The 26,651-nt window shown below is 59.5% G+C and overlaps 1 protein-coding gene across 1 annotated transcript in view; it reads right to left on the bottom strand.

The window, feature by feature from the left end:
- Positions 1-427: 427 nt before the first annotated feature.
- Positions 428-26,651, bottom strand: part of ZNF469 (zinc finger protein 469) — a 54,969-nt gene continuing 28,745 nt past the window's right edge. The window contains exons 2-3 of the mRNA XM_079759436.1: positions 17,426-17,487; positions 428-13,414 (exon numbers count right to left, since the gene is read on the bottom strand). Coding sequence (XP_079615562.1) covers positions 1,691-13,288 — 11,598 coding nt within the window. The 5' untranslated portion in view covers positions 13,289-13,414; positions 17,426-17,487 and the 3' untranslated portion in view covers positions 428-1,690. The remainder of the gene's footprint in view (positions 13,415-17,425; positions 17,488-26,651) is intronic.

The raw sequence follows: 26,651 nt of genomic DNA, 5'->3' as shown, positions 1-26,651 counted from the left end.
CTGGTTTTACCCCTCATGCTGCCTCTGCTGCCTTCCCGTGTCCCCTAAACTGAGCTGAGTTAATGGTTTCCTGTCTTTTCCTGCTCTGAAAGCTCCAGAAACAAAGTGAGGCTGCCCCATGGCATTATCTGCCCGTGTCACCCATCCTGGAGGGGCTGGCGGGACCGCTTTGCTGCTTGGGGGAGACTCTACAGGGCCAGATAGCCCTGGTATCAGGACAAACGTGGCAGCTGAAGCTGACACTCCATGAGTCAGGTTCTGGGCCCAGGTGGCAGGCAGGGTGGGGCTGGTTGGAGGACCGACGCCACACAGCAGAGGCTTTCTGTGAAAATAGTGGGAGTATATTTGACAGGATGGGTTTGCTGTGATTCGCAGAGCACAGCCTCAGAGTTCCCCATATTTTATTTATTAGCACTAAAGAGGCATTCTGAGGGGCACACAACACCTTCTAGAAAGGAGATTTGGGCCTGATTTGGTCCCTTTCAAAATACCAAAATAAAAACTTTTGACGTGCACATTGTACCCAAGGTAAAAATGAAAAACAAAACAAAACAGAAGGAAACAAACTGAACCGCAGACACCAAGAACAGAAGGAAGTCTCTCCCACACTCCTATTCGCTTCGAAGACACGATTCTGTGAAAAGGACGTGCATACCGAGCCCTGGGTCACATTCAGTGCATGAGATGCCAGCAGCGCCACACCCGGCCCTGAGTGTCCCAGCCAGCTTCTCTGACTGCAACCCTGGGGCTGGAGCCTGCTGACCGGGGAGCCAGTGAAAGACTTCTTGGGGCGGCTGGTGCCTGTGAGCCTTCCATGCAGCCCCCTTCTCACCTCTCCAGCCTGTCTCCCCTCCCAATCCACCCAGGTGAAACAAATCAAGGAAGCCTGTATTCACATTACAACATGAAAATAGCACCAGAAACTTCAGAGCAAAATTGCTGATACTTGCCAGCTGAGAGCTCTGTGTAGGAGGAAAGCTCTAGAAAGGCAACCACAGAGGCTGGGGTGTGTGGTGGGGAGGAAGAACTGGTGGGAGCTGGCTGTTGAGCAGCTTCCTCCCAGTCCAAATGGGAACCTGGTCCTCAGGGGTCAAGGTGCACTGGAAACCAGTGCTTTTGTCTGTGGTATGGATAGTGGCCATCATGACCATGTGCTTGGGGGGCCAGGTAGCTCACAAATCGCTAGGTGGAGAGCCCCCCCCATTTGATTTGTAAGGCCACTTTGAAATTGCAGCAACAGCAGCAAGACCAAGAGGGGTCCTGCTGTGATCTGACCGTGGTTGCCTCAACTTACTTCCCTACTAGATGACATGGAGGGGGAGGACCCTGTCCAAGCCTTCAAAGGAGGAGGCACAAGGGATGCAAGGCATGAGCTGCTCTTTCTTCATGTTCTTGGTACTAAAAAAAACAGCTGCATGGTCTCCAAGAGCCTGCTGCTGACCAGCCCCTCGTCCTAACCTTCTAGGTTGAAGGGTATTGCTTCCCATCAACCTCAGGCCCTACTCCAAGCATTAGAGTCTCAGCTCTAACACTGGAGTTTGAGCATTTGCATGGTAAGTCAGGTGGATTAAGATGTGGCCACCAATCAAACTATCTCTGAGTACTGAAGCTTGCCAGTGTAGACAGGAGTCCCTTATTCACTGGGTTCACCCCCCAGCCCTTCTCCCATGCACTCTCTCACTCCTATAAATTACTCAGAGGGGTCCTTTTTTAGAGGGATCTTGAAGCTGGTTAGTCTCTGTCCGAAGAGCTGGCTGAGGAGGTCGTTCTGGGATTCAGCGGTCCAGCAGGCTCGGCGATGGGCATGTTCAGCACCGCGGACAGCTCTGCCCCTCTTGGGGGTCCTGTGCAGGGGTCTCGCCTGGGGAAAGGCTTTGCCTAGTCCATCTCTGCTGCGTCTGTAGTCCCGGTGTGTGTGGCTGGGCTCCACCCTCTGCTGCTCTGAGGGCTGAGGCAGTGTAATGCTGCTCTGGCTACCGGGCCTGGGCTTGGCAGGGAGCACACGGCTGGGAGTAGCCTGCTTCCGGGGAGCCCGGCGGGGTTTGTCAGGGACTGAAGGGGCCCTTCCCAAGCTCCCCACACTTTCACTCTTGCTTGGCCCCAGGGCCCGGCCCTTTCTCTTCTTCTCTTTGCCCTCCCTGTCCTCCCTGGGGACCAGGCTCCCTTGGGGCCCCTGGTCACCAGCTTCCCTTGGGGCCTTGGAGTAGCCCTTGGCTGGGGCTCGAGTGGGGGGCTTGTCTGGGGCGGGGCTCTGGGCTGGGCAGTTGGGTTTGGATGGGGTAGTGGCTGTTTCGCTCTGGAGCTGCCCACTGGCTGGCTGAGGCTGGCTGCCACCTGCTGTCTTGGTGCTGTGCTGTGGGCCTCCATTGCCCTGGGAGCTGGGGCCTGGCTTGGGTTTGAGGGCAGTGGCCTTCTGCCTGTCCTCAGTGCCACGGGCTGGCTCTCCAGGTTTTGGGCTGGCCATCACCTTCTTTGATTGCACCGGGAACTTGGGTGCTTTGCTGGGGAGAGAGAGAGTTGGCCTGTCCTTTGATGAACTCTGACAGCCCCCATGCTTGGTGGCACTCCCCTTATGGGAGGGGATTCCCTTGTCCCCCTCAGACACCATGTAGCACGTGGACACCTGCTTCTCCTTCCGGAGCATGGAGGAGGCTTCTGGGTGATGGTCAGGAGCACATTTGCCAGGGGCACTTGGGGTCCTGCCTTTCCCTGAGAATAGGCTCTCTGAGGCTTGGCCTCTGGCCCCTGGCTGGGGTAGAAATCCCTCCAGAGGGAGAGCCTGCTGGAGAAGAGGCCCAGGGCTGCCTGGGGAAGCCTCATCTGTGGGGCTCTCCAGGGCTTGGTCTGGCTTGTGGCCATCTTTGCCATCAGCTGAGGCTGCTGGGAAAGAAGACATGGATGGGCGAATGAACTCTTGGGAGTCAGAGGGCAGGTTGTTGCCCATGGCCAGGTGGCCCTCAAGATCCATGGGCCTCTCTGGGCTCCTGGGCTGACCCTGGGTGCCACCAGGAGCCGCCTCTAGGCAGGGCTGGAGCAGGGCTGGCATGGATGCCTCGCTCAGGGTGGGGCTGCTGCCCAGAGACAGAGACCTGTCCACGACGGGCCCAGGGGCGCTGCTGGGCGTGGCCACTCTGCGCCGTTTACTAGGTAGTGAGCCCTCCGGGACCTGGGTCTTCTGCCCAGAGGCGCCTGGCCTCCGCACCCCGCGGAATGTGAAGGGCTGCTGCCCTCTCCTCAGGTGTTTGTCCATGTGTCGGTCAAACTGCTCTTTCTTGGCGAACGTGTAGTTGCAAGAGCTGCAGATGAAGGACCTCTTGCTGATGTGGGTGACGTTGGCACAGAGCTCACAGTCATACAGTGGGGTGTGTTGCAGCTCCAGCTCCTCCCTCACCCCGTGCTCCCTGGCGAGGTGCGCGCGAAGCTCGCAGGGCTCAGGGTAGACCCTTGGGCACTGGGGGCACAGGAAGACGCGCTGCGGGCTGTGCACCGCAAGGTGGCGCTGCAGCTTGAAAGGCTTGGGGAACCGCTTGCCGCAGTGATGGCAGTCTCGGGAGGGGTCCTTGCAGTCCTGATGCACTGGGATGGTGTGGGGTAGGGGCTCTCGGGTGGGGCAGGGTGCAGGGGACAAGCTGGGGCACGTCTTGGTGGAGCCAGGGAGAGTGGCAGAACTGCTGGGCAGAGCTGGGTTTGCACAGGTTGATGGACTGCTTTTGGCTAAGGTGCTGTCTGGCATCAAAGCGCCATCCTGGTTTGAGTTTTTGGTACGAGCCTTGGGTTTTGCCCTCTCCCTCTCTGCAGGGCCCCCATTTGCCTGGCCAGCTGAGCACTTGCCCCTGTGGGGTTTGGATGCCTGCCCCATCATGCTGCTCAGGAAGTGTGTGACCGTGCTGTCCCCCTCCCAGCGTCCAGATGGGTCTCCCAGGGACCTCCGTGCTGGGCCCTTTCGGGCAAATCGTAGGGCATGTTCCCGCAGGTGCTCGTTGTACATCCAGACATCGGCCACCTCCCGCAGGCACATGCCGCAGGCCCACAGCCCCGCCCGGCCCTGCACGTGCTTCTCCTGCAGGTGCTCCCTCAGCAGCTCTCGAGAACCGAACCTGCGCTCCACACACATGTAGCAGGTGGGGGGCGGTGAGGGGCTGTGGGCCAGCTTATGGAGGTCCAGCTCTCCCAGGCCATGAAAGCGCTGGAAGCACACCCTGCACTTGTAGGGTGTCCTCTTGGCCCTGGCATTCCGGTCTCTGACTGGGGCCCTTCTGGCCTTGGCCACCTCCTCTGTCCTTTGGCTCTGTGACCCCTGGGAGTTCACTGTGGCCTTGAAGTCTAAGAAACTCATGTTGGAGAGAGCCACAGGGTCTTCGCAGGGTCCCAGAAAGCAGATATCTTGCATCTCAAATCTAGAGCTGAGCCTCTCAAGAGCCATGGCATTCCCCGGGAGCCCGCAGTTGTAGTGTTCTTGCTCCAGGTTGGGGGGCTCGGGGCTCATGTCCCCAAGAGAAGAGGCGGTCTCATCAGCGGAGGCCTGCAGCTCCAGGCCTCGCCAAGCCGCTGGGACCATGTGCAGCTCAGGGATGCTCTCCGACGGGTGGTCCTTGGCATTGCAGGAGGGTTCCTGCTCGGCACAGTCCGCCTCTGGGTCAGGCTCCAGGGCCCATAGGCTGGGTCCCGGGGCCCAGGGGTCAATGCCAGGCATCTTGCTGCTGAGGAAGCCCTCCAGGAGGAAGGACTCAGGCAGGCCCATGGCCTCGTCACTCCATGGGTCCTCGAGGGACAGGCAGAGGGAGCCTGAGTCACTGAGATCTGTGGGCATGTGGGCGGAGGACAGAGTTTCACTGCCCTGGAACTCCCAGGGCTCTGGCAATGGCGGAGGCTTTGGCTTTTTACAGCGCTTCCCATAGACTCGGGGGTTCTTCTTCCGAGTTAAGTGGTTGCTCAGAGGGAAGAGCTGGGAAAAGGAGGCTTCATCATCAAATAAGCTCAGAGGGTCCCTGAGACCCAGGCTGGGGGCTTCAGGAGTGACACTTTCATGCTCCTGGACCCTGCAGGGGTCCAGTGGGCCCTGGAGGCAACTGCTGATGGTGTCACCTGCTTCAGAACCACAAGTCTCTGGGGGGCCTGAGGGTCCCCAGGGGGGCTTGTGCTCTTCCCAAACAGCTTGCCCTGATCCAGTCTCAGTTGCACTGCTGTGCCCTGCAGGTGTACCCCCAGCTGCCCTTGACAGTTCTCTGCAGACACCCGATGTCCTGGTCTCTTTGGGTCCCCAGGACCCCCTTGCCAAGGCTGCCTTCTGCTCCCTCATCTCTTCTGCAGGAGGCACCCGCTCCATTCTCCCTGGAGGTGCCATCAACTTCCCAGGTGACTTCTGTGCAGACGTCCCCTCCAGTTCTGTGGCCAGGAGGAGAGGCAGCTGTGTGACCTCAGTCTCCTGCTCTGTCTCCTGTGAGAGGCAGTGGCTCAGAGGGGGTGGGTAATTGACAGTCGCAGTTGATGGATTCCAGTGGCTTCTATCTGAAATCACATCAGGAGAGACTGGAGGACCGCGCTCCTCCCGGAACCTTCTCGCTCTTGGCTTTCTCGATTTCTTATTTGATTTCCCCTCTGGCTCGCGGGGGATGTCCATGGGCGCTCTACCCCGCCTCTTGCCTCCTCTTCTCTCTGCCCGTTTGGGACAGGGGTCGTCCCTCTGCAGCAACTCCCATTTCCTGGGCTCTGCAGGCCTTGAGCCCACTCCTGGCTTGACCAGGCCTGGGGTGTGTGGTTCCCGGCTGGGGGGACAGACTGGTGTTCTCACAATGCTGACCCCCCGCCTGAGCCCCTTGGACATCTTTGGACCTGGGTCATCTTCAGGAGCCATGGAGCCCTGGACCGGAGGTGACCCAGCAGTGTGGCTGGGGCTGCTCAGCCTGTGCCTCGGTTTCTCCTTCCCAGGTGCCCTGCGGCTTTTATTCCCAGGGGGGCGGTTCATCTGGGCTGCAGGCTCCCCAGGTTGGGGAGCAGCCAGGGCTGGGGGGCTTGGCTGGGAGGTGACCCCCTGTAGCCTGTGCTTCCTGGCTCTGTGGCGGCTTAGGCCTGGTCCGGATCGGAAGGTGGCTGAGCAGACCTCACAGGTCACAGGCCGCCCGCTGGGGTCTCGGTTCTTCCAGCAGCTGCTCTCAGTGGACACAGGGCTGTTTTTAAAGCCACCAGGCTTCTGTTCGGGGTCCTGGGGACATAGAGGGTTCCCCTGGGGCACCTGCTGGGGGACATTTCTGAGGCTCTGCGGGGAGTTGGGCCTGGAGTTGCTGGCTGTGCTGCTCAGAGACGTGGCTCTGTCCTGCTGGAGCTCTTCACAAGGGCAGGCGACTGTTGGGCCTCTGGTGCCAGCTGCTGAGGCCTTGGAAATGCCAGGGCGCCCAGCCCCGGGTACCTCAAGGTCCTCCTCGCCCTGGGTGCTGGCCCCGGCCTCACCTTCCTGGCAGGCACGAGGCTCTGGCCCTGCTGTCCTCTGGGAGGAAGCGTCAGTGGTGATGCTCTGGCCTTCCCCGTGTCTTGGGTGTTCTGAGGGGGGGCCCTCGGGCGTCCTGTCTGGGCTGCTGTGGGGTAGTGCTCCCCTGCAGTGGGGGTCTGGCCACTCAGCGCTGGGGCCTCTGACTGCTCCCATGCCATCTGTGGCAGGAATGCCGGGTAGGGGTGCAGCCTGGATGGTCACTCTTGGGGACATGGCCCTCGATGGGGGAGAAGGGACGTCATAGGCAGGAGATCCCCTCAGCCTCTCTTTCCTAGAACCCTCTAGGGATCCTGACATGTAGCCTTCAGGGTGGTCTCCCACATGGGTGGAAATGAAGGCATTGATGAGACCAGGCTGGCCTGTGGAAGCGTCTTCCAGTGGGCTCTGTTCCCCTAGGAGAGAGTGGCAAACCAGGCTTTCCTTGAGGCCACAAGAGCTTGTCGCCAGGGACCCTCCAGCCCTAGCATCTGTGGGAGCTGGTGTGCAGTCAGCCCTTTTTAGAGCTGTACCGGCAGAGGAATAGGCTGGCAGGTGCTTCATGCTGGTAGGGTCCCCGAGGGATGGCGACACTGGGAGCAGCCCCCTCAGCTCACCTGAAGGCACTGTGGGAGGGTCTTCCTGGAGCAGGTGCTCCAGGCTGCAGGGAACAGGGGTGGCTGCAGAAATGGGCAAGGGGGCACAGCTGGCCAGGTCTCTCATGGGGAGCTCTGGGCTCTCCCCAGTGAGAGGCAGGTGTTTCTTAAGGCCTGGACTGGCCGCCACTGGAGTCCAGTCCTCAGGCCCATTTTGGGCATGGGTTGCTGTCAAGGCCGGGACTAAAGATTCCACATCAGAGGAGGAGGGGCTGGGAGCGGACTGTGCCTCATTTTGAAGGCCCAAGTTCGGTCTGCTTCCCTGGACCTGCTCCCCTAGCTGGTCTGCAGCCCCAGCGGGGCTGGCCAGTGTAGTTTCAGGATCAGCATTAACTGTGGCGAGGTTGTCTGGTCTCCCCAGGCTCCCCCAGTTATCTGGTTGCAGCTGGCTGGCTTCGCCTGGGCCTTTGAGCTTCTCAGCCTGGCCGAGTGAGCCCAGATGGTCACCTGCCTCAGGCCTCAGCTGACATCTGGCCACTTCAGAGATAGCTGTCATCTGCACCCCATTGGAACCCTTACCAGGGCTGTGGGCCACATTCCCACATTCCATGATGTCCCCTTCCACATCTGAAGGGTTGCTCTGTTGAGGGCTCTGGGCGTTGGCAAGCTGGGGCCCCTGTAAGTTCTGGTCATCATCTTCATTCTCAGCTGCTCTGGCCACCAGGAGCTGGAGTTGACATAGGGGGCTTTCGGCTGGGTCCTGGGGCCTCCTGCCAGGTCTGATGTCAGGCATGCAGCCAGGATTTGGGGAGGCCCCTGCTGGTACAACCTTCTTGTTACCCTCAGAGCCAGGGCTCCCTGCTACAGGGTGGAGGGGACCTGTTTCTTCTGTCCCATCTGCACTGCTTAGAGAATGTCCCTGGAGGACCTCACTGTGCCTGGTACCAGAAGGTGGAGTGGCACCCAGATGCAGAACTGCAGCACCCTGAAGTGCCAAGTTAGGTGCCAAATGGGCAACAGGACTGCTGAGCCCCTCCAGCTCAGGGGCATCTTGGCCGGGCCCCTGCGCCTTGCAGGGAAGGAGCAGCAGCACGTCTTCGTTGTGATGGATTCCGGTGGCCTTGTTATTTTTAAAAAATAAAGGCTCATGGTTTGGGCTGCTCTTCACTAACTTCCCTCCGTCCGACGGGGGTTTGAGTGGCTCTCCGGGGTCCGGGAGACAGGCTTCTGGGCAGCCCTCTTCTGCCTCAGGGAGCCCTCTCCTGGAGACGCTGGTGTTCTGCACTGGCTGGAAACTGAGGCTAGCCCCAGTGGGGCCGAAAGAAGCTCCAGAAACCTGGTCTTTGTGGGAGGCAGGGGGAGGGGCTGCTTCTCCCAGGTGAAATGAGGGCCACTCCTCCTGGGGGCTCCCTAGGGTCCCCTCTGCGGTGGCCATGGCTGTTTCTGCCCCTTCCTGGTGTGGACTCGATTCCCCAAGATCAGTGAGGTCAGCTGTGGAGAATGAGTCCTTTTGGGGTGACGCAGCCTGGTGGATGGGCAGCGGGGTGCCTGTGCCGGAGCGCATCCTGCCCGTGGGCTGAGCTCCACGCAGCTCTCCTGGGGCCTCATGCACACCTTTACTTTGCAGCTGACTTTCTAATTCGGTAACCAGTCTTTTGATCTCTAATTCATCCTCAGACAGGTTGCTCATAAAAGTGATGCTACATTCGTTAACCTTGCACGGCAAAGGGGGCGGGGCGGCGGCGTTTGTCGTTTCACGAGGACCCTTCTTACTGAACACCTTTGCCCCTGAGAGGTCAGGAGGATGATCCAGATGGCTGGAAAGCATTGGGGAAACGTCCTCCAGCAGAGACCAGCCCTTCTCAGGCAGAAATGAGGGGTATGGTGGGTCCAGCTGGGGTTTCCTTGGGGGTGGGTCAATGCCTGTAGGCGGTGATTGTGCGTCCCCATTTCCGGATAGGCTGCTGTAGATGGGTGAGTCAAAGTCGTCCATGGGCAGCCCCGAGAGGAGGGGCGTGGACTCCAAGGTCAGTGGTGATTCGGCTTTGCCTGGGTCGGTGTCCACTGTGTAGGCTGGATTCCTGGGAGGTTTTGGCTCGAGGGAACTGGAGTCCACACCCTCCTGGCACAGGTGCATGCTACTGGCTGCAAGAGTGTCTGGATCCAAGGGCTTGGAGTACACGTCTTTGGGGAAACAGCCAGCCAGGTCTTTGGGTCCAAGGGGCAATTTTCTGGGGGGACTGCTGTAGGGCTGAGGCTCCTTTTTGGCAGCTGGAACCAGGGAGTCTCTGTTAAAAAGAGCGGAGTCACACCCAAGATCAGGGGTCTTTAAAAACAGGGTGCTGGGCTCGGGGTAGGCAGCAGTGGTGTCAGTGATGGGGACCAGCAATTCTCCTGGCAGGCAGGCAGGGGGGTCCTCTTTGTCATGAGAGATGGGGGGTTCTGTGCACCGGGGGACACCCAGCAGACTGCCTGCACCGGGCACTGCTGAGCTCCTGTGGGGCACCATGGTGTCCTCCCTGCCTGGTTGTGGTTGCTCAGGGGCTGGGGGACAGGGACTTGCTTCCACACAGGTGGAGGGAGGAGAGCCCGAAGCACCTCCGGTTGTGGTGTCAGGAGGAACATCTTCTTGAGGGAAGTCCAGCGAGGGATGGTTTTCTTCTGGGGTCTTGGTGCTGGTGGGAATCTGCAGGAGACACTTGGGGTCTCTCTCCTTAGGGCTGTCTATGGTCTCCGGGCTTGGCAGTGGGCCCTGGCCCTCAGGGCTCTCACTGGGGCCTGGGCAGGGCCTGCCTGGCTTTGTGGTTTCCGGCCTCACGACCTTCCTGGATTTCTGCTGCTTTCGCTCTTCTCTAGGACCCAGGGCTAAGTCCATTTCCTTTCTCTTCTTACCTCGGCGCCACCGCCGGCTGCCGTGTCGAGGCCGGCCTCTGAGGCGGGAGCCCCGTGGCTGCAAGTTGTCCTCTTCCTCGGACTCTGAAGCATAGTCATATTCCTGAAGCCTGCCATCCAGGGCGCTGGGTGCGGGCCTCTCGGCTGCCAGGGAGAAGCAACTGCCCTGGCCTTGCTGTGCCTGCTGCTTGTGCAGCTGATTCTTCTGCTGCACAATCTTGTGGATGAGCTCCTTGCTCCAGGTGCCACCCCAGGCCTTCCTCCTCCTGGAGTCCTTCCGCAGGGACAGCCGGAGGCGCTTAGAGCTCCTAGTCTCCACCGGGAGGAGCCTTCCACAGGGATCTGTGTGGCTCTTGAGGGCTCGGGTCCTGAGGTCCCGGGGGCGGTGTGGGGCTGGCTCAGTCCTGTTGCCCTTCCTCCTGGGCCGCAGACAGGAGGCTCTGGTGCCCCTGCCCGACCTCTTGGCAGTGTTGGCTGTGTCCAGTTCTCCCTGGGGAAACTTAAACTGCTTCCCTCTCCTCTGCTGGCTGGCCAGGCTGGCCCCATTTGCCTCGGCAGGCACTGGGCCCAGGGATCGAGTTTTGGGCCGGCTGCAGGCTGTGTAGCCCCCATCCCCAGGGCAGCGGGCCTGGGACTCCATGGTTGGGAGCGGGGGGTGGGCTTTGTTCTCTGGCGTGGCCCCACCCACCCTGGTCTTGGGGGGCAGCCCAGCACTGGTACCTCTGGGGCCAGAAGGTTCCTCATCAGCGAAGACGTCGATGAAACTGCTGTCGATCTCGGGGTTGTCTGACTGATATTCCAGGCCGTTGAGTGCCTCGGTGATGAGGCTGTCCAGCTTGGCATCGTCCTCCAGGTCCAGGTCCGCAGCGGAGAGTGGGAAAGGGGCAGTGGTCAGGCTGGGCAAGAAAGTTGTCCTCAGGGGGTCATCTTTGCCATCCACCCGGAGGTCTCCCCCTAACAGGAAGGGGACCGTCTTAGTGTGGCTGAGAAGGCCTGGGTTCCCGGGGGCCGGTGCTTTGGGGGCAGCCAGCACAGAGGGGGCAGCAGGAGGCGTGGGGATCTCTGAGGGCTGCTGGTGGCTGTCCTTGGTCCTGGCCAGGAGCAGGCTGCAAAACTGCCGGTGCTCCAGGAAGGTGGCCAGGCTGCTGTAGTTTCGGTCACACTGCTTGCAAGTGAGCAGCACGTCCAGCTGGTCCAGGCTGGCGCTGCTGAGGGGGAAGTGGTGGGCAGAGTAGGGGGGCGGCTCCGGGGGGAAGCCCTCCAGCCGCCCACTGCCCACCTCGGGGACCGCACTGGGGAATGGGACCTCCTCCAGGCATTTGAAGGTCCCCTCAGCCCCCAGCACCTCTGTGGGGAAAGGGAAGGTCTTGACTGGTTCTGGCTGGTAGTGGATGGGAAGGGCATGTGAGGGGTCAGGGGATGGGAAGGGGCTGCTGTTCTCCTGGGGGTGGTTGGGGGGGTGGAAGAAGGCAGAGGGCCCTAGTGGGCCGGGGAGCTGGCTCTCCTCCGAGCTGGGGTTGGCTGGGCTGCTGGACAGCGGTGACAGTGATGAGCAGGTGCTGCTGCCGGCTGTGTTGGTGGCGGGTGAGGGCAGTGGGGACTCACTGGGAGAGGCTCCCACTAGCCTGGGTGGGGGCAGGCTGGGGGTCCCTTGGGGTGAGACCTGGGGCTGGGCTACTCCAAAGAACAGGGGCTGGGCTCCAGGGTCCTGCAGTCCATTGTAGGTGAACAGCCCTGGGGAGCTGCTGCTGTGCTGGCCGGGGCTGTTTCTGAGCACCAGCTTCTCCCCAGGTCCAGGTGTCTTGCTGGCAGCACCCAGGGCTACCTGGCGGCCCCCCTGCCACTCAGGGGTCCCTGGGGAAAAAGGCAGCCGGTTCAGCATCTCCACTTGATGGGGGCTGGGCCTGGTGGCCGGCAGCACCTGGGGCCAGGGCAGCGGGGGGCTCTGGGGGAGTCCAAACCTCTGTCCAGAGCTGGGCTGGCCTTCAAAGAACACACTCCTGGTGGTGGCTGGGGGGCCCAGGGGAGGTGTGGGGTAGGGGGCTCTGGTGGGATCCCACAGCTGGGGCAGTCTGGTGGGCGGGGGCCCAGCGTTGGCCAGCTCTGTGTCCAGAGAACTAGGACTGGTGCCCACCCCACTGGCTCCCGGGCTTCCATAAGCCTGCCCTGGAAAGTGCCTCTGGGGCAGAGAGTTTGGGGGTCCCCTGGGGCTCCCCAGTCCATTTTGGGCTGAAGGCGGTCTCTCAGGGAGGGCTGTGGTCAGGCTCTTGTGCAAACTGTCTGGGAAGGTGACCGTGCTCTCTGAGAAGGGGCTGGGGACCGGGCGAGCAGCACCAGTTGTGGGGAGGGCACGGCCGAGGTCACTGGTGGGGTCAAGGTGCCCGGGCTGGCTGGAGAAGCAGGACGGGGGTGGGGGAGCAGGCTGGGTGGGCAGCGGGTAGGCCACGCCTGTGCCCACTGCCTCCTCCTGCCATTCTCCCCGAGGCTGGTGGAAGGCAAACACCAGGGCCCTCTCAGAGTACTCAGGCCCCGCCGGGTCCTCGGGGAAGGGCTTTGGGCCAGGCCCAGGCAGAGCTGGGAAGGGGATCTGGAAGGAGGCCACCCTGGGGCTGCCACCTTTGGGGAAGGGCTCCGGTTCTGGGGGAAGGACCCTGAAACTAGCACCTGGGAAGTCGTTTTCAGCAGCGGGAAGCCAGGCATCGGCCCCACTGGCCTGGAATTCTGAGTAGGAGGCTGGCCTGCAGGGACTGGCGTCACTGCTCTGGGGGGCCCTAAGGGGTGGGGGCCCTGGGGTGGCACTCGGTGAGGTATACTTGGTGGAGGTAAAGCTGGAGGGTGTCTCCTGGAAGCACCTTGGGAAGCTGAGCTCTTCTGGGGCCTCTGCTTCTGGGGGCCGGGGGCCCTCACGCTGGGGGCCCTCAGGGGTCTCCTCCAGAGCGGGCCTGGCCCTGGAGCCCGAAATGCTCAGAGTGTAGAGCTGCTGGGGACTGTTGTCTGCCCTGCCTGGGTGCCCTGTGGGAGCCTGTGTGTGGCTCCTCCCCAGTGGGGCCCGGAGGCTACCACCCTTGCTGGGGGGGCTGCTTAGGGGCTGGGTTCTCTGGAGGGTGGCCTTGGGCTCCCCCTCCCTAGCCTGCCCAGGCTGGGTATCAGGGGGCTCCATGGCCTGGGTCCCACTGCCCGGCTCCCTCATGGCCTTGGTGGTCCTGCTGGCCAGGGCACTGTCCTCGCCGGGGGGCTGGGGGGCTGTGCCGCTGGCCATGCCACTGGTTGTTTGGCAGGATTGCAGGCCTCGGGTCATGGTTGGGGGTGGTGCTCCGCGGGGCTGCTCTCCAGGCATGGCCCCTCCGTCTGGTTGCTAGGAGGATGTGGTGGTCCGAGGGGGTCCGTGGGGAGAGGGCTGGGTGGCCATCCTTGCCCCTTGGGGTTCCCTGGAGAAACCTGCTCTCATGGTCCTGGGTGGAGCCTGAAAGGAAAAGACAGAAGTGAGGAGGGAGCTGTGGAGGTTCCTGGCTCCCACGGAAGCTGTGCCAGGCTGGGAGCAGAAGCAGCGGGCACCAAAGCCCCCACCTTTAGAGGAAGGGGCTCAGCTCCAATGCCACTGTGAGAGACGAGAGGAGAAAAGCTTTCCTGCCAGACTGAGCAAGGGGGTGAGGGTCGGGGGGGGGGGGGTGGGAAGGAGAAAGGGAAAAAAGGAGAGTGCTCGGAAGACCCCTGGCCACCTCAGAGCAGTCCTGTGTGGCTCTGGCCAGCCTGTGAGTAAAAGGCCCTAGACCTACCGAGGCCATGGCAGGGATAAAGAGCACCTGGTGGCCATCTGTGTGACCTGAGCTACAGGTGGGGTCAAGGGACAACCCACGCAGGACAGAGGGGACACCTTCACCTGCTGAGAGGAGGGGCCTCACATCAGAAGCGGAGTTGGGAAATAAGGGGTGAGACTACGCACACCTGAGTCTGGCCTGAGGCTCACACCTGGTCCTGTGATGGTCTTACGGCTGTTGCACACAGGAACGCCTCAAGCCACTCGCCTTAGGGACCCACTGGCCAGCTCCTTGGGTGGGGTCTGCATCTGTATTTCTAGGCAGTGCCGGGCACTGCTGGTGCCTCCTCCCTGTTTGGAGACCTCCCCAGGGATCCTAGCCTGATTGGGGCACAAGCATCCCTCTCTCTCCTGGGTGGGGATGGTTCCAGTACTGTCCCTCTTCCCCCCTGGCCAGCCCTGTGGACCCTCCTCCATCCCAGAGCGTGTGTGCCCCTCCCCTCCTAAGCAGAGGTCTTACCCCCTCTTCTGGGCCCCACTGCCTGGGGCCAGCCTTTCCATCCCCTTTCTATCTCAAGACTGAAGAAGACCTTGGAGCAAGGGCTTGTGGGTGAAGTTTGTTGAATGAATGAATGATAGCAGTAACCTCAGCATGAGCTCCTTCTGAGCATTTGGCTGGGGACCAGGGAGCTGAGCACTTTCCATCAGTCACTTCTCCTGTCCTCACTCATGGTGGCTCTGGAGGTCAGAACCCTTAGAGCTACGGAGAGGTGAGTAACTCACACATGGCCTCACAGCTAGTGGAAGGCACTGGGGTCCCCAGGAAGGGCCTCCTCCAGCCTTGCCACACATGGTCTGGACACCAGGTTGGGGCCAGGCTGTGCCCGGTGTGGAGACAGCAGCAGCCTGGCCCCTCATGAAGCCCCTGCACAAGAGAGGGCAAAGCCTATGAGATGCCATCCTCCCTACTGGACTTTGAACTGCCCAGTGCAAGTCCTGGCTCAGCCACTGACCTGCTGTAGGACCTGGGCCTAGTCCCTCAGCATCCCTGAGCCTGGAAAATGGGGATCCCAGGAGAGCCCCCTGATGGGGCTGTTGTGAAATGACACGGGTCACTGTGTCCAAACTGTATATTAGGTCCCTTGTGGATCATCTGCTGCGTGTGTGGTTTTCTGACTATTCCTGTTTCTGCCCGAGCCTGGGGCCCCCAAACTAGGGAGCCTGTGGTTTATTCTCTGCCTCATCCCCACAGCATGGAGTCTGGCACACAGTAGGCACTCAAGGTTGAGGGAAGGTCAGTTTCCACACCCTTGCGTAGGGATGGTAACAGTGCCACTCTCATTGGATTGTTCTAAGGTTCAACATTCTTGTGACCTGCCATGGCCCGGCATGCAGGGGAACTCCCTTCCTGTGCCTCCCCAGCCTCAGTGTCCCCATCTGTGCACGGGTTGTGGCATTGCTTCTCCTGGGGCGCTGCTGGAAGCCAGATGGGAGCCTGGTCTGTTGGCCCTTCAAGCTGCAGCTACACGTGGGCCATCCTGAGTGGGCGTTTAAAGGGGAGCAGAAGTCTCTGACCCCATGGCCCCACCTGCTCTCAGAGACACCTGCAGCCTCCAGGTAGCTCCGAGCTCTGGCCAGAAAGCTCCCCATTGGGGTTGGAGGCAGTAGATTACATTACTAAGATCCGGCTGTCCCCTGTGGGAGGGTTTCAATCTGTCCGGCTGCCGGCAGCCTTGGCCACATGGCTCCATTCAATCCAGAGCCATGCTACTGGCTGTGAGCTGCAGTGACTCATGCTACTTCTGAGCAGAGATTTTTAGAGCAGAGATCTGGAAACCTGCCTTGCTGCCTTTTCGAGGACTGAGGTCACAAGCTGTGGCCAGGCGGTAGGCTGGCCGCCTGGTCACTGGTGGGGCACTGTCCATCTCTGGGCTCCTGTTCCCATCAGCCAAGGGTGAGGGGGTCAGACCAGGCTATCCCCAAGGGTCCTTTTGTTTCCAGCAACCAGAACCGGCTTTTCTTGGCGGGAAGGCCGGTCACTGGGGCTGACCCCTCGTTCATGCATTCACACTCACAAGAGCGCTTCTGGACACCTGCCCCAGGCCTAGCGCTCAGGGGGAGATAGACTGCAGCTTTGGGGCTCAGAGCTCCTGTGGGGCCCATGGAGGCTGGGCATGGGGGTCAGGGAGTGGCATTTGTTGAGTACCTACTGCATGCTAGGCGGAACTTAACTTGGGGTCGAGGGACATCAGAGGATGGGGTTCCTGCCTGGCTGGAATCAGAGGAGACTTCTTAGAGGAGGCGGCATCAGCTTTGGCCACGTGGATGGAGACGATCATTCAGGGTGGGCACTGTGAGCACGGGCAGGTGCAGGGCTGCTTGGGAGAAAGAGCTCTGTGCCGAGGAAGGACCTGTGTGGAGCTGGGCCAGTTTCTGAAGGACACTGAGGCCTTTACAGGGTGAGCAAGTGGGACCCAAGTGAGCGGGTATGAGGCTGCAGCCAGCGGCTTGGGCAAGGTGGCCTGCCTTTCCACATGTACTCTGACCCAGGCCAGGGAGTCTCCTGGGGGGCCCCCTTTGCCACTGGCTGCAGGTACACACCGCAGGGAAAGCTCTTGAACCTCACGCAGGGCCGTGATCCAGCAAAAGTTGGGCCAAGAGCTGGCTCTGGACCAGCAGGAGGGGCTCTGGCCTGTGGGACCTCCCCTCTTGAACTTCTCAGACAGCCTGAGGGGGCAGGACCCAGGCCGACTTCCAGGCCTCCAATTGCATAGGCAGCGAAGTCCGTGGGGTCAGGCGGGCAGAGGTGCCGGGGCCTCTGACCTCCGAGGGCCTCTGACCTTGCAGGGCCTCCTTCACCTGCCCCTGAACAGGCTGCTGCTGGGACACAGGTACAGAGGACGGGGAGAGCCTGGGACTCCCCACAGCTTCCAGAGCTTTTTAGGGGGTGGCAGGTGAGGCCAGAGCATCGTTAGACACAGCCCCACAGGTTCAGGCTCCAGGCAGCCTCTGAGAGGGTAGGTGGGGATCCTGCTTCTGATTCCCTGACAGTGCCCGCCGCACATGCCAGGCACCCCTCCCAGCCTCCACCAGCCTCGGCTTCTGCGTCTGTGACCTGGGAACAACACTGGAACCTATCTCAAAGGCAGTGGTACGGGAGCAATCCGTGAATAACCTCTTCATGAAGCATTTAGCAGAGGGTGTGGTGCGGACCAACGCACTGTCCCTGTTAGTCCTGTAACTGTTAAGTCTGGTCACTCCTCTGGGCCCCGATTTGCTCACCAGCACAAAGGCCATGTGGTGAGGAGACTACAGGAAGGAGGCTGTGGGGAGGGCTGAGTGGGGTCTGAAAACAGGAAGAAGTTGCTAATTTGTTGGTTTGAAACAGCTGTGCTCCAGCCTGCCCTCAGGAAAGGAGGGGTCTGATCTGAGGAGGCCTGACTTGCTGGCCCCTTGGAGAACTTAGCTGACAGGAGCTGCTGCCGCCCTGAACAGTCTCACCCCAGCTCAGCGCTGCGGTTAGAAGCCACGAGGCGGCTCCTGACAGCTGGCTCGGGGAGAAGGTCTCTTAGGGAGGCAGCTGGCAGCCCCAATTACCGCCTGAGCCGGGAGACGGAAGGAGACGGGCCGGTGGGGCGGGTGGGGAGCCTGGGCCGAGGGCATCTCCGGCCGGGTGGAGACTGCCAGCCTCCAGGCCAGCTGTCCTCGTCCACATACCTTGGGAGTGGGGCCCTCAGCTGGGTCGCCGCGCAGCTTCCTGAGGAATGAGGACTTCTTGGCTGCAAGGAAAATGGAAACTGTGTCAGGATCCATGTGGTGCTTGGCTGGGGGCCAAGAGACCCGGGAGAAGTCGGGAGCGGTTCCCAGGTGAGGCCCCCCACCCCAACGCCACGCAGAGCCAGGGCCCTTAGGGTGCCAGGAAACTGTCAAGGAGAGATGGTGAGCTCAGGAGGCCAGTAGGCAGCTCAGCCTGGCCCTGCAGGGTTAGGGGTCAGCTGGCTGCCTTTGCCCCCGGTTTGTTGACTATTTTACATTTCTTTTCGTTAAGTTCTTATGGCTCCCAAACTTGAGACCGTGTTCAAAGGTCTGCAGTGCGAAGTCTCACTCTGTGCCCTGGCCTGTTGGCCCTCTTCCCCGTCCTGCTGTGTAAGCACCCGGGAACTTCTTGGGTTTCCTTCCAGTTTCTTGATGTAAATATCAGCAGATCCCATTTCCCCTTTCTTCAACAAAAGATAGCCTACTGCACTCACTATTCCACTTTATTTGCCTTTAACAACGCATCTTGGAGATAATTCCACAGCACGCCACAGATTCCTATCTGTCTGTCTCTCCACCTACAGACTATTCTGCAGAATGATGGACAGCTATTTACGTGTCCAGACCCCCTCCAGATGGGCACTGGATTGTCCTATATTGGGCCTTACAAACAGCAGAGCAACGAATCTGCATGCCAGTGAGACCCATAGGGTAAATGCTAAGAAGAGATGGTGGGGTCAAAGGGCAAGTGCATTTGTAATTTGTCAAATTAATCCCTGGAGTGATTTTAAAATTTGGCCACAAATGTTTTGATCCTCCTTCCTTGAAAAGGTGGGGCCCAATGCCCTCTTCTCAAACGTGGGCTGACCTGGTGACTTGCTGCTAATCAACAAAATAAGGTGGAAGTGAGGGTGTTGGACTTTAGAAATTAGGTCATAAAGGGCACTGTGGCTTCTGCCTTGCTCTCTGTCTAGTCACTCACTCAAGGAGCCATGTTGTGAGGACACACAAGCAACCCTGTGGAGAGTCCACATGGGGAGGAACTGAGGCCTCTTGCCTGCAGCTGTATGTGGCCACCTCAGAAGCGGCTCGTCAAGCCCCAGTTGAGCCTTCAAATGAGACAACAGCCCCTGCTGACATTCCAGCTCCAACTTCTTGAGAGGCCTGGAGCCAGACCGCTGAGCTGAGATGTGCCCAAATTCCTGATCCACAGAAACTGTAGATAATAATGGTATTGTTTCAAGCTGCTATTTGTTACACAGCAACAGACAACTAATCCATTAGTGCAACCCCCCGTGGGTTGCACTGACTTGCATTCCTCCTGATAAAGCAGAGAACCCTTGGGCTTTAATGTAAGTCCTGGCATCAGGGTGTACCTTTTCCCAGCAGAGGCCGGGAAGGGAGGAGGACCACGGGTTGCCACTGGCGACTCAGTGGAAGAGCTTTCATTCATTCATTCACACTCACAGATCTGCATGTTTGTGTAAGACGCTGTACTAGGCGTCTAGTGGTGAGTGACTGATTCATGGCCTCGGTGTCATGGAGCTTACAGGAAAAGTCAACAGAAAACTACAGATGAGGAAACCCAGGCTCAGAGAGGTAGTGAACTTGTCCAACTCACACAGCACGTAGTGAAGCACACAGGGAGGTGAAGCAGGCCTGCCCAGGACGATGCCTGCCCATGCCAGACAGAGTGGCTCTATACCTTGGTCCTGCCTTAGTGACTCCTTCCCATCCCTGGGGTTCCCTGCCTCCACATGCTGAGCCTGTGGCAGAGCTCAGCCACCCCATCATTCTCTCTCCTCAGCCCCCAGGCAGTGGGCCTGACGTTCTGCCTACAACACCCAGGCCTCTTAAAGCCAGCTGCCCCTTCAGGGGTCTGAGGACCAGACTTTGGTGCTCAGACCATGGGGCAGGTACAGGGCAGCGTGTGCCCTAGGTCTCGGGTTCCCACCCCTGCCCAGGCTCTTGGCAAAGCCCCTTAGTGTGCGTTGGTGTGGGTTTCAGTAGCCTGGGCCCCTTTGAAGTCAGGAGATCCAATCCCCCAGATCCGGGCAGCCCCAGGGAACCCCAGCAGTGCAGGCATCTCCTTTCCCTCAGAAACACTACCTGGCTCCTATCCTAACAGGCCTGGCCCCAGAGCTCCAGGTAACTCAAGACCACAGTGGTGTGGTGTTGGCTGGCTCCAGTGTGGTTGTTGGCGGCAGCTCCTGGTGAGGGTAGTCCTGCTGCAGGCCTGGTCCCTGCCGTCCCTGTGTCCCCACCCCATGATCTCCCAGCCCCTTGCACAGAGGCCTCTGCTCCTGACCCTCTCCCCTCACCTCCTCTTTAACCTGCCTTGTTTGGGCTGTGGCGTCTCTGTCCTAGAAGTGGGCTCCCCTCCCCCTTCTTCCCCATCTCTATTGGGCATGCCCAGCCCTTCCTCTTGAGTCCACTTCGGGCCTCTGCCTAAGCATAAGCAGTTCCCCTGCCTAGGACACCAGCCTTCTTTCCGGTCTTCCGATTCTCACCCACTTCCGGGAGCCCTGCAGGTTTAGCTGTGCTGGGCTCAAATCCTGGTTCCGGCTCTTCCAGGCTGTGGGGCCAGGGCTGGTCTGAGTCTCTCTGAGCAGTTTCCTCACCAGTAAAATGGGGATGATCAAAGTCCTGACCTCAGAGGATTGTCAAAGAAGATGAAACGGGACAACACACCTAAACTGTTCACTCAGCCGATGTTTGCTCTGAACATGGCCACTGCTCTTCGGGCTCCTCTCCAGTCCACCTCTTCCGAGAAGCCTTCCCTGCTGTGTGTTGAGTCCACCTGAGCGGTATTTGTTCAGGAGGTAGCGCTGTAGCCAGCAGTTATCAGTGATCTCATAAGCTCTCAGGCAAGGACTGTCCTCCTGCATCCTAGAGGCCTGGGGCAGCTCTGCACCCAGGATGCCACTGTCCAGTCAGAGCTCCATGTGCAACCATGAGCGTCCTGGCCTCAGTTTCCCCATCTAGAAATGAGAAGTTGAACCCGAGGACTCCTCAGGCCCATCTTGGCTCTGTCTCTCATGACCAGTGACGTGGCTTCTCACGGCCCCCAGCCAACACTCAAGCTTTTTTTAAAAAAAATATTTTTTAAATTTGATTTTTAAATTATTATTAATATTATTATTTTAAATCCTCACCTGAGGGTATTTTTTTCCATTGCTTTTCAGAGAGAGTGGAAGGGAGGGAGGGAAGGGGAGAGAGAGAGAGAGAGAGAGAGAGAGAGAGAGAGAGAGAGAGAGAGGAAAGACACATCGATTGGATGCGCTGGGGATCGAACCTGCAACCTAGGTATGTGCCCTTGACTCCTTGACCAGGAATCAAACCTGTGACCCTCCGTGAGTGGGCTGGTGCTGTAACCATTGAGAAAGACTGGCTGGGTTTTACTTTGATTTGAGAGAGAGAAAAAAACATTAATTTGTTGTTCTACTTATTTCTGCATCCACTGGTTGATTCTTGTATGTACCTTGGCTGAGGATTGAACCTGCAACCTTGGCGTATTGGGATGACTCACTAACCAACCATCTGTGCTACCTGGCCAGGGTCCTGCACCCAAGCTTCATTCCTTGCCCTGTGGCCTCCTCGGTCTCCCTGCTGTCCACCTGTCCATACCTGGAGTGGGTTTAATTTTCCTACATCTCTCATCAGGGCTGGACTGTACCTTCTTAAAGGGCAGGGCCTCCCAATTCCTGCCCTGCCTGAGAGCTAGATGTTGGCCCCCGCCCCCAGCAAAGTGGGGGAAGCCACATCCCTGCATCCTGGCTGAATGTTTGTGTCCCCAAATCTTTTATTGAAGCCCTAACTCCCAGGGCAGTGGTATTTGGAGGTGGGGCTTTTGGAGGTGCTTAGGGTCAGATGAGGCTGTGAGGGTGGGCTAGTGGCCTGGGCAGCCCCTTCCGGCTCTGGTCCTGCTCCCCTCTTACAGGAGGCCCCTGGACAAGGACCACACAAGCCCTCCAGCCCCCATCCTGGCTCATCCCGGCCTCCAGGCCTCAGTGCCCACACTGGCTTTCACTGGCCCAGCAGTGTGCTAAGTGCTAGGCACAGGACAAGCACAGAGAGGGAAGTCAGCGGGGTCAGGGGGGCACAGGGAGGTGGTGACAGACTGTAGGTTCAGATGCTGTTTGCTTTTCTTCATTTTCCACCCTTCCCCACAGAGCTGGGTAAGGACAATGACGGCGACAGCGTCCACACACCCATCATGCTCTGTGCTCATTTCTCACTTGGTCTCTATGGCTGCCTCACAAGGTTGGTGCTGCTCTCCAAATTTATAGACGGGAAACTGAGGCACGGAGAAGGGGGGAATCTCTCACCAGGTTGTGCAGCCCGAGAGAGGTGCAGTTGTGCCCAGCGCAGGTGTGCCTCGAGTTAGAGCAGAAAATGTAGCTGTGGATTGTAAATGGGGCAAAGATAGTGAGTGGGGGTGTGCAAGAGGGCAATGGGCACAGGCTTCCGTGAGGAGGTGACCCTCAGCCATGCGTGGCTGGGCCTTGGGTAAGGGGCTCTCAAGCACAGGTTAGGGGTGAGACTCCTGCCTGGGAAGCTGGGGTGGGAGCATGTGGTGTGGTGAGGGGATGGGCTGGTGTGGGTTTCATCGGCTGGTAAAGGGAGGCCACAGAGGGATGCTGTGGATATGCATGGGGTTCATGTCCACACCCAACCCCAAGGCCCTGCTCCCCATCCTAGATACCAAACAGGAGGCAAGACAAGCACCATTGGGCAGCATGGGCTGGGAAGGGCAGCAGGGCTCCAGCTTGACCTAGGTGCAGCTGGGGAAACCAAGGCTCAGAGGAGACACGGGCCTGTCCAGGGCACATGGCGAGTGGACCCTGCAGCCCCAACACATGGTGAGTGGACCCAGCTCCTGGGCCTCTAGGAGGCCCCTGTCTAGCTTGAGTCTAGGCTGGCCCTTCTTATTATTGATCTTTGCTGTGTTTCCAGCTGCCCACCCTCTTGAGCTGCCTTCCTGGGCACCAACCTGGCCACTTGGACTCCCTGAGCCTGTGCCTAACTGGCCTGAGGCTTGGCCTGGCCCCTCTGGCCACCAGCCTGATCCCAAGGGGTGTTGTGGGCAAAGCCAGGTGCTCTGCATGCCAACTCGGCTGGGTAGGAGCCTCTGTGTTCAGATTATCCGAGATGAACGTGGCTGGGAGAAGTGAGAAGAGCACAGTTGCACCCACTGCCCTATGACAACATCTTGCCCCTCTTTTGGTCTCCCCACCCATCCCAGCCACTTCCCCAGCTGGCTAAGCCCAGACATGCTCCAAGACCCGGGGCAGCCGAGCACAGTGGAGGGACCCAGAACAGCCCCGGGGGTTCCCTGTTAGCTGTCCTTGTTCTAAGGGGCTGCAGTGTGGCTCATTCTGACATTTATTTCACCAATATCCTCCTTTCCTTTTCCTTCAAACACTGCCACTTTGCTTAAAAACTATCTGTTACCCAAGCACGCAGATAAACCTCTGCAGGTAAAATTATATCTGAGATATGGCCTGAGGGTACGTTTAAGAATACGGTGCAAATTATCAGCTGCATTTATCTTAATTACTTTGGGGGAAAGTGGAGGCTGGCTTTGGAAGGGGCTGGGGAAGCGGGTGTTTGTCCCACCTTATCGGGTGCATATTTGAGATCCTTTAACAGAAGGGAGATAAGAGGAGCACGTAGGGGGAAAATGATGTCTTCGAAAATGACAGGGAGGCGCTGGGGGTGGTGGTGGAGGCAGGGATGTGTGTTTAAAGACAGCACCCGGTGCCCACCGAGGACTGGCGTGGCACCGACCACTCTCCGTTCTCTTGTTCCTCAAGGACCAGTATCATGGGGTGCATGACAACCCTGCTGACAGTAGCTCTTCATTTCCCAGACTTTACATGCCAACTCTCCAGGAGGCGGCTGGCGCCTCCTCCAGTGCCTGATGGCCAGCCGGAGCCCTGTCCACGCTCCCCCTAGAATAAGCCGAAAACCTGCCGGGACAATGCACACCTTCATTCTGGATATGACTGAGGAGCCGGACCTCATTCTGAGTGTGGTGGTGGGAGCTCTGGAATTTCAAGTTGGACCCGGCAGGTCCGACTGATGTTTTACAGGATCGTGCTGGATGGGGGTGCAGAATGGTTTGGGGGCCGGGTGGCTATGGGAGGAGACAGCGCTGCCTGCCCACACCCGGCTCTGCCTTGACAAGCCTCTCCCCGAGCCTCAGTTCCTGGACAGCAGCGGCCTCGTCTGGTGCATCTCGATGGCCCGTGTGCATCTGGAAAGTGCTTGCTGGCCCAGCTGGCCACCCGGCATCAGGAGGCTGCCAGAAATCCAAGGCAGGGTTCCCAGCCTGGTCACCAGTCCAACCAGGGGCTGTGTTGACACCTGTACTGACTGGCACTGTCTGGAACCCTGGACACCAGCTGTCTAGGGTAGGAGAGACCTGGCTCTCTAGGGGCACTTGGTGCTGTCACCTGCAAGACAGGGATGACCATACTGTCCCATATAGGCTGAGTGGGGAAGGGCCAAGGAGTGAGATTGGAGACTTGTAAGAGCGGGGTGGAGTCCCATGTGACGTCAAGATGTTGGGGACCCAGACAACAGCCCTCAGTGCTGTGTATGTATGTGTGTGTGTGTGTGTGTGTGTGTGTGTGTGTGTGCGCGCGCGCGCGCGCGCGCGCGCGCGCGGGGGTGGGGGGTGGGTGGGAAACCCTGTGCCTTTGTCCCCAAGCTCTTAGTTCAGGCACCTGCACACCTGAGAGGCCTACATGCTGCACTGCCTGGATCCTCCTGCCCTCTGCTCTCTCTTCCTACCACCCTCCTTGGCACCTACTTGACCTCTGTCACCTTCCATGTCCCTGCATGCCAGGCATGCTCCTGCCTTAGGTCCTTGCATCCATCATTCCCTTCTCAGGATGTGCCCCCTTTCCCTTCTCCTCTAGTCTGACACCAATGCCACCTCCTCCAGGAAACCCTTCTCAACATGGAGCTAGCACATCCCCTGCCCAAGGTCACTCTCTGCCCCTCCAAGACTTGTCAGTCTCTCATGGCATATCCTGTTCCTGCACCGTTGCTGTGGGCTCACTGCTGCACTACCCTCCCTCTCACCACAGGCAGCGCCTGGGCCATGCTGGCTCAGGCCCCACTCCCCACTCTCTCCTGCCCGGGGTCTGGCACAGGCTGGGGTGGGGGTGGGGGCACAGGTTTGCCTGGTCCTGCTGCTAACCTCCCTGGGTGCCTCACGAAAGCTCTGCAGTCCTCAGTTTCCCCATCTGTGAAGTGGTGGTGCCCCCACCCACCTCAACACAGCATTACAGAACAGGGGGAGACACATATGGGGAACCTGGGGCCCAGCCCTCATGGAGAGAGGCTGCCCAGCGCTGTCATTGCTGGGGCTCCCAGGGGTCTTCTCCTCAGACCTGGGGCTCCAGTTCTGAGGGGGCCAACAGGGGTGGTGTGCAGGACAAGGGCCAGACCCTCCTCTCAGCACACACGTACACACATATGCACACAGCACAGACATGCATGCATGCACCCTCACCAAGGCTGTGGAGGAGACACACTTTCTGCCTCTGGACCTCATCTATACTAATAAAAGGGTAATATGCTAATTAGACCAGGAGACCTTCCAGGAGACCTTCCGGACAAAGCCATGGTGGTGGGGCTGAGGCAGAGGCTGTTAGGGGCGATCAGGCCAGGAGGAGAGGGCAGTTGAGGGTGATCAGGCTGGCGAGGGGGGGGGAGTTGGGGGCAAGTATGCAGGCAGGGGGGGCCAGTTGGGGGTGAGCAGGCTGGCGGGGGGGCAGTTGGGGGCTATCAGGCCTTCAGTGGGGGGCAGTTGGGGGCGATCAGGCCAGCAAGGGGGGGCAGTTGGGGGTAAGCAGGCTGGCAGGCAGAGTGGTTAGGGGTGATCAGGCAGGCAGGCAGGTGAGTGGTTAGGAGCCAGCGGTCCTGGATTGCGAGAGGGATGTCCGACTGCTGGTTTAGGCCCGATCCCACAGGCAGTCAGACATCCCCCAAGGGGTCCCAGATTGGAGAGGGTGCAGACCAGGCTGAGGGACTCCCCCCTCCCCGTGCACGAATTTCATGCACCGGGCCACTAGTTTCTAAATAAAACCCCCTTGATGTTCCATGTGCACAAGCCAGCAGGCAGGAGGGTCTGCCTGGAGAAGGTGGACGTGGGGATTTGGAGGCAGTGCCCTCAGCTTCTCTGTTTCTCTGCTGTTGCACCCAAGTCCAGAAATGTCTAATGGCAAGGCCAACACTCAGTTTTGGGAACACATCTCACACCCTGAATGTTAACACTATGCCAAGCTCAGCCAAGCACACTCTGGCTGCCCCCCTGACCTATTCCTTGGAGAGTCCTTCTCCCCAGAGAGAGGGACAAGGGACTGTTTGGGGCCCTCCTGCGGGGATCTGGCTGCAGGGATTCTACTGGGACTTAATGGCCCCAGGAAGCTCCCAACCAAGCCTGGGTGAACAGCAAGTGCCCATTGTCCAGGGCAGGCTGGTCAGGGTATGGAGGGCAGAGGGGGTGTTGAGACACACAGCAGTGCCCACTCCAGCAGGACTTGGGGGCTTCATGGAACCCATTTTGAAAACCAAAGTAGGCAGGGCATTTTCTTCAGATTCGCCTGGCCAACAACTCTGCCTTGGGTTCTAGATCAAGGATCTCAGTGTGTTCACTTCACAGATGGGAACAGTGGCTCCAAGAAGGTACTAGCTCGCCCAGAAGCCAGCTTGGGCTCCTGGTGCCTCCGGCTCTGAGCTCCTGGCAGGGGCAGCACCTAGTGATGCTCGAAGCAGCCACTAGCAACCGCTGGAGGGCTGGGTGAGAGCCCAGCTCTTGGCCTTCCAGAGAAGGGAGCGGAGACACCACCCTTAATGCCCTGCCTACTTTGGTTTTCAAAATGGGTTCCATAAAGCCCCCAAGTCCTGCTGGAGTGGGCACTGCTGTGTGTCTCAACACCCCCTCTGCCCTCCATACCCTGACCAGAGGAACAGTTCTGGAGGACTGCCAGCACCCAGGACTGCCCTTGCTCAGGAGCTGCCATCCTTGTCACCAAGGACACAGTGGGTGAGAGGGAGATGCTCAGAGGGACCAGGAGGAGAAAGCCAGGAGGGTTGGGGGTGGCCGGCCTTGGTCTGGCGCCCTGGGGCCCCAGAGTGGACCCTGTCCCCAATAAGGCTGCTTTGGGCTCTG

This window comes from Cnephaeus nilssonii (genome assembly GCF_951640355.1).
Source record: "Cnephaeus nilssonii genome assembly, chromosome: 20".
In the NCBI taxonomy this organism is placed as follows: domain Eukaryota; kingdom Metazoa; phylum Chordata; class Mammalia; order Chiroptera; family Vespertilionidae; genus Cnephaeus; species Cnephaeus nilssonii.
Note: the sequence above shows the minus strand (reverse complement) of the source record. Positions and strands in the feature narration are given on the sequence as shown.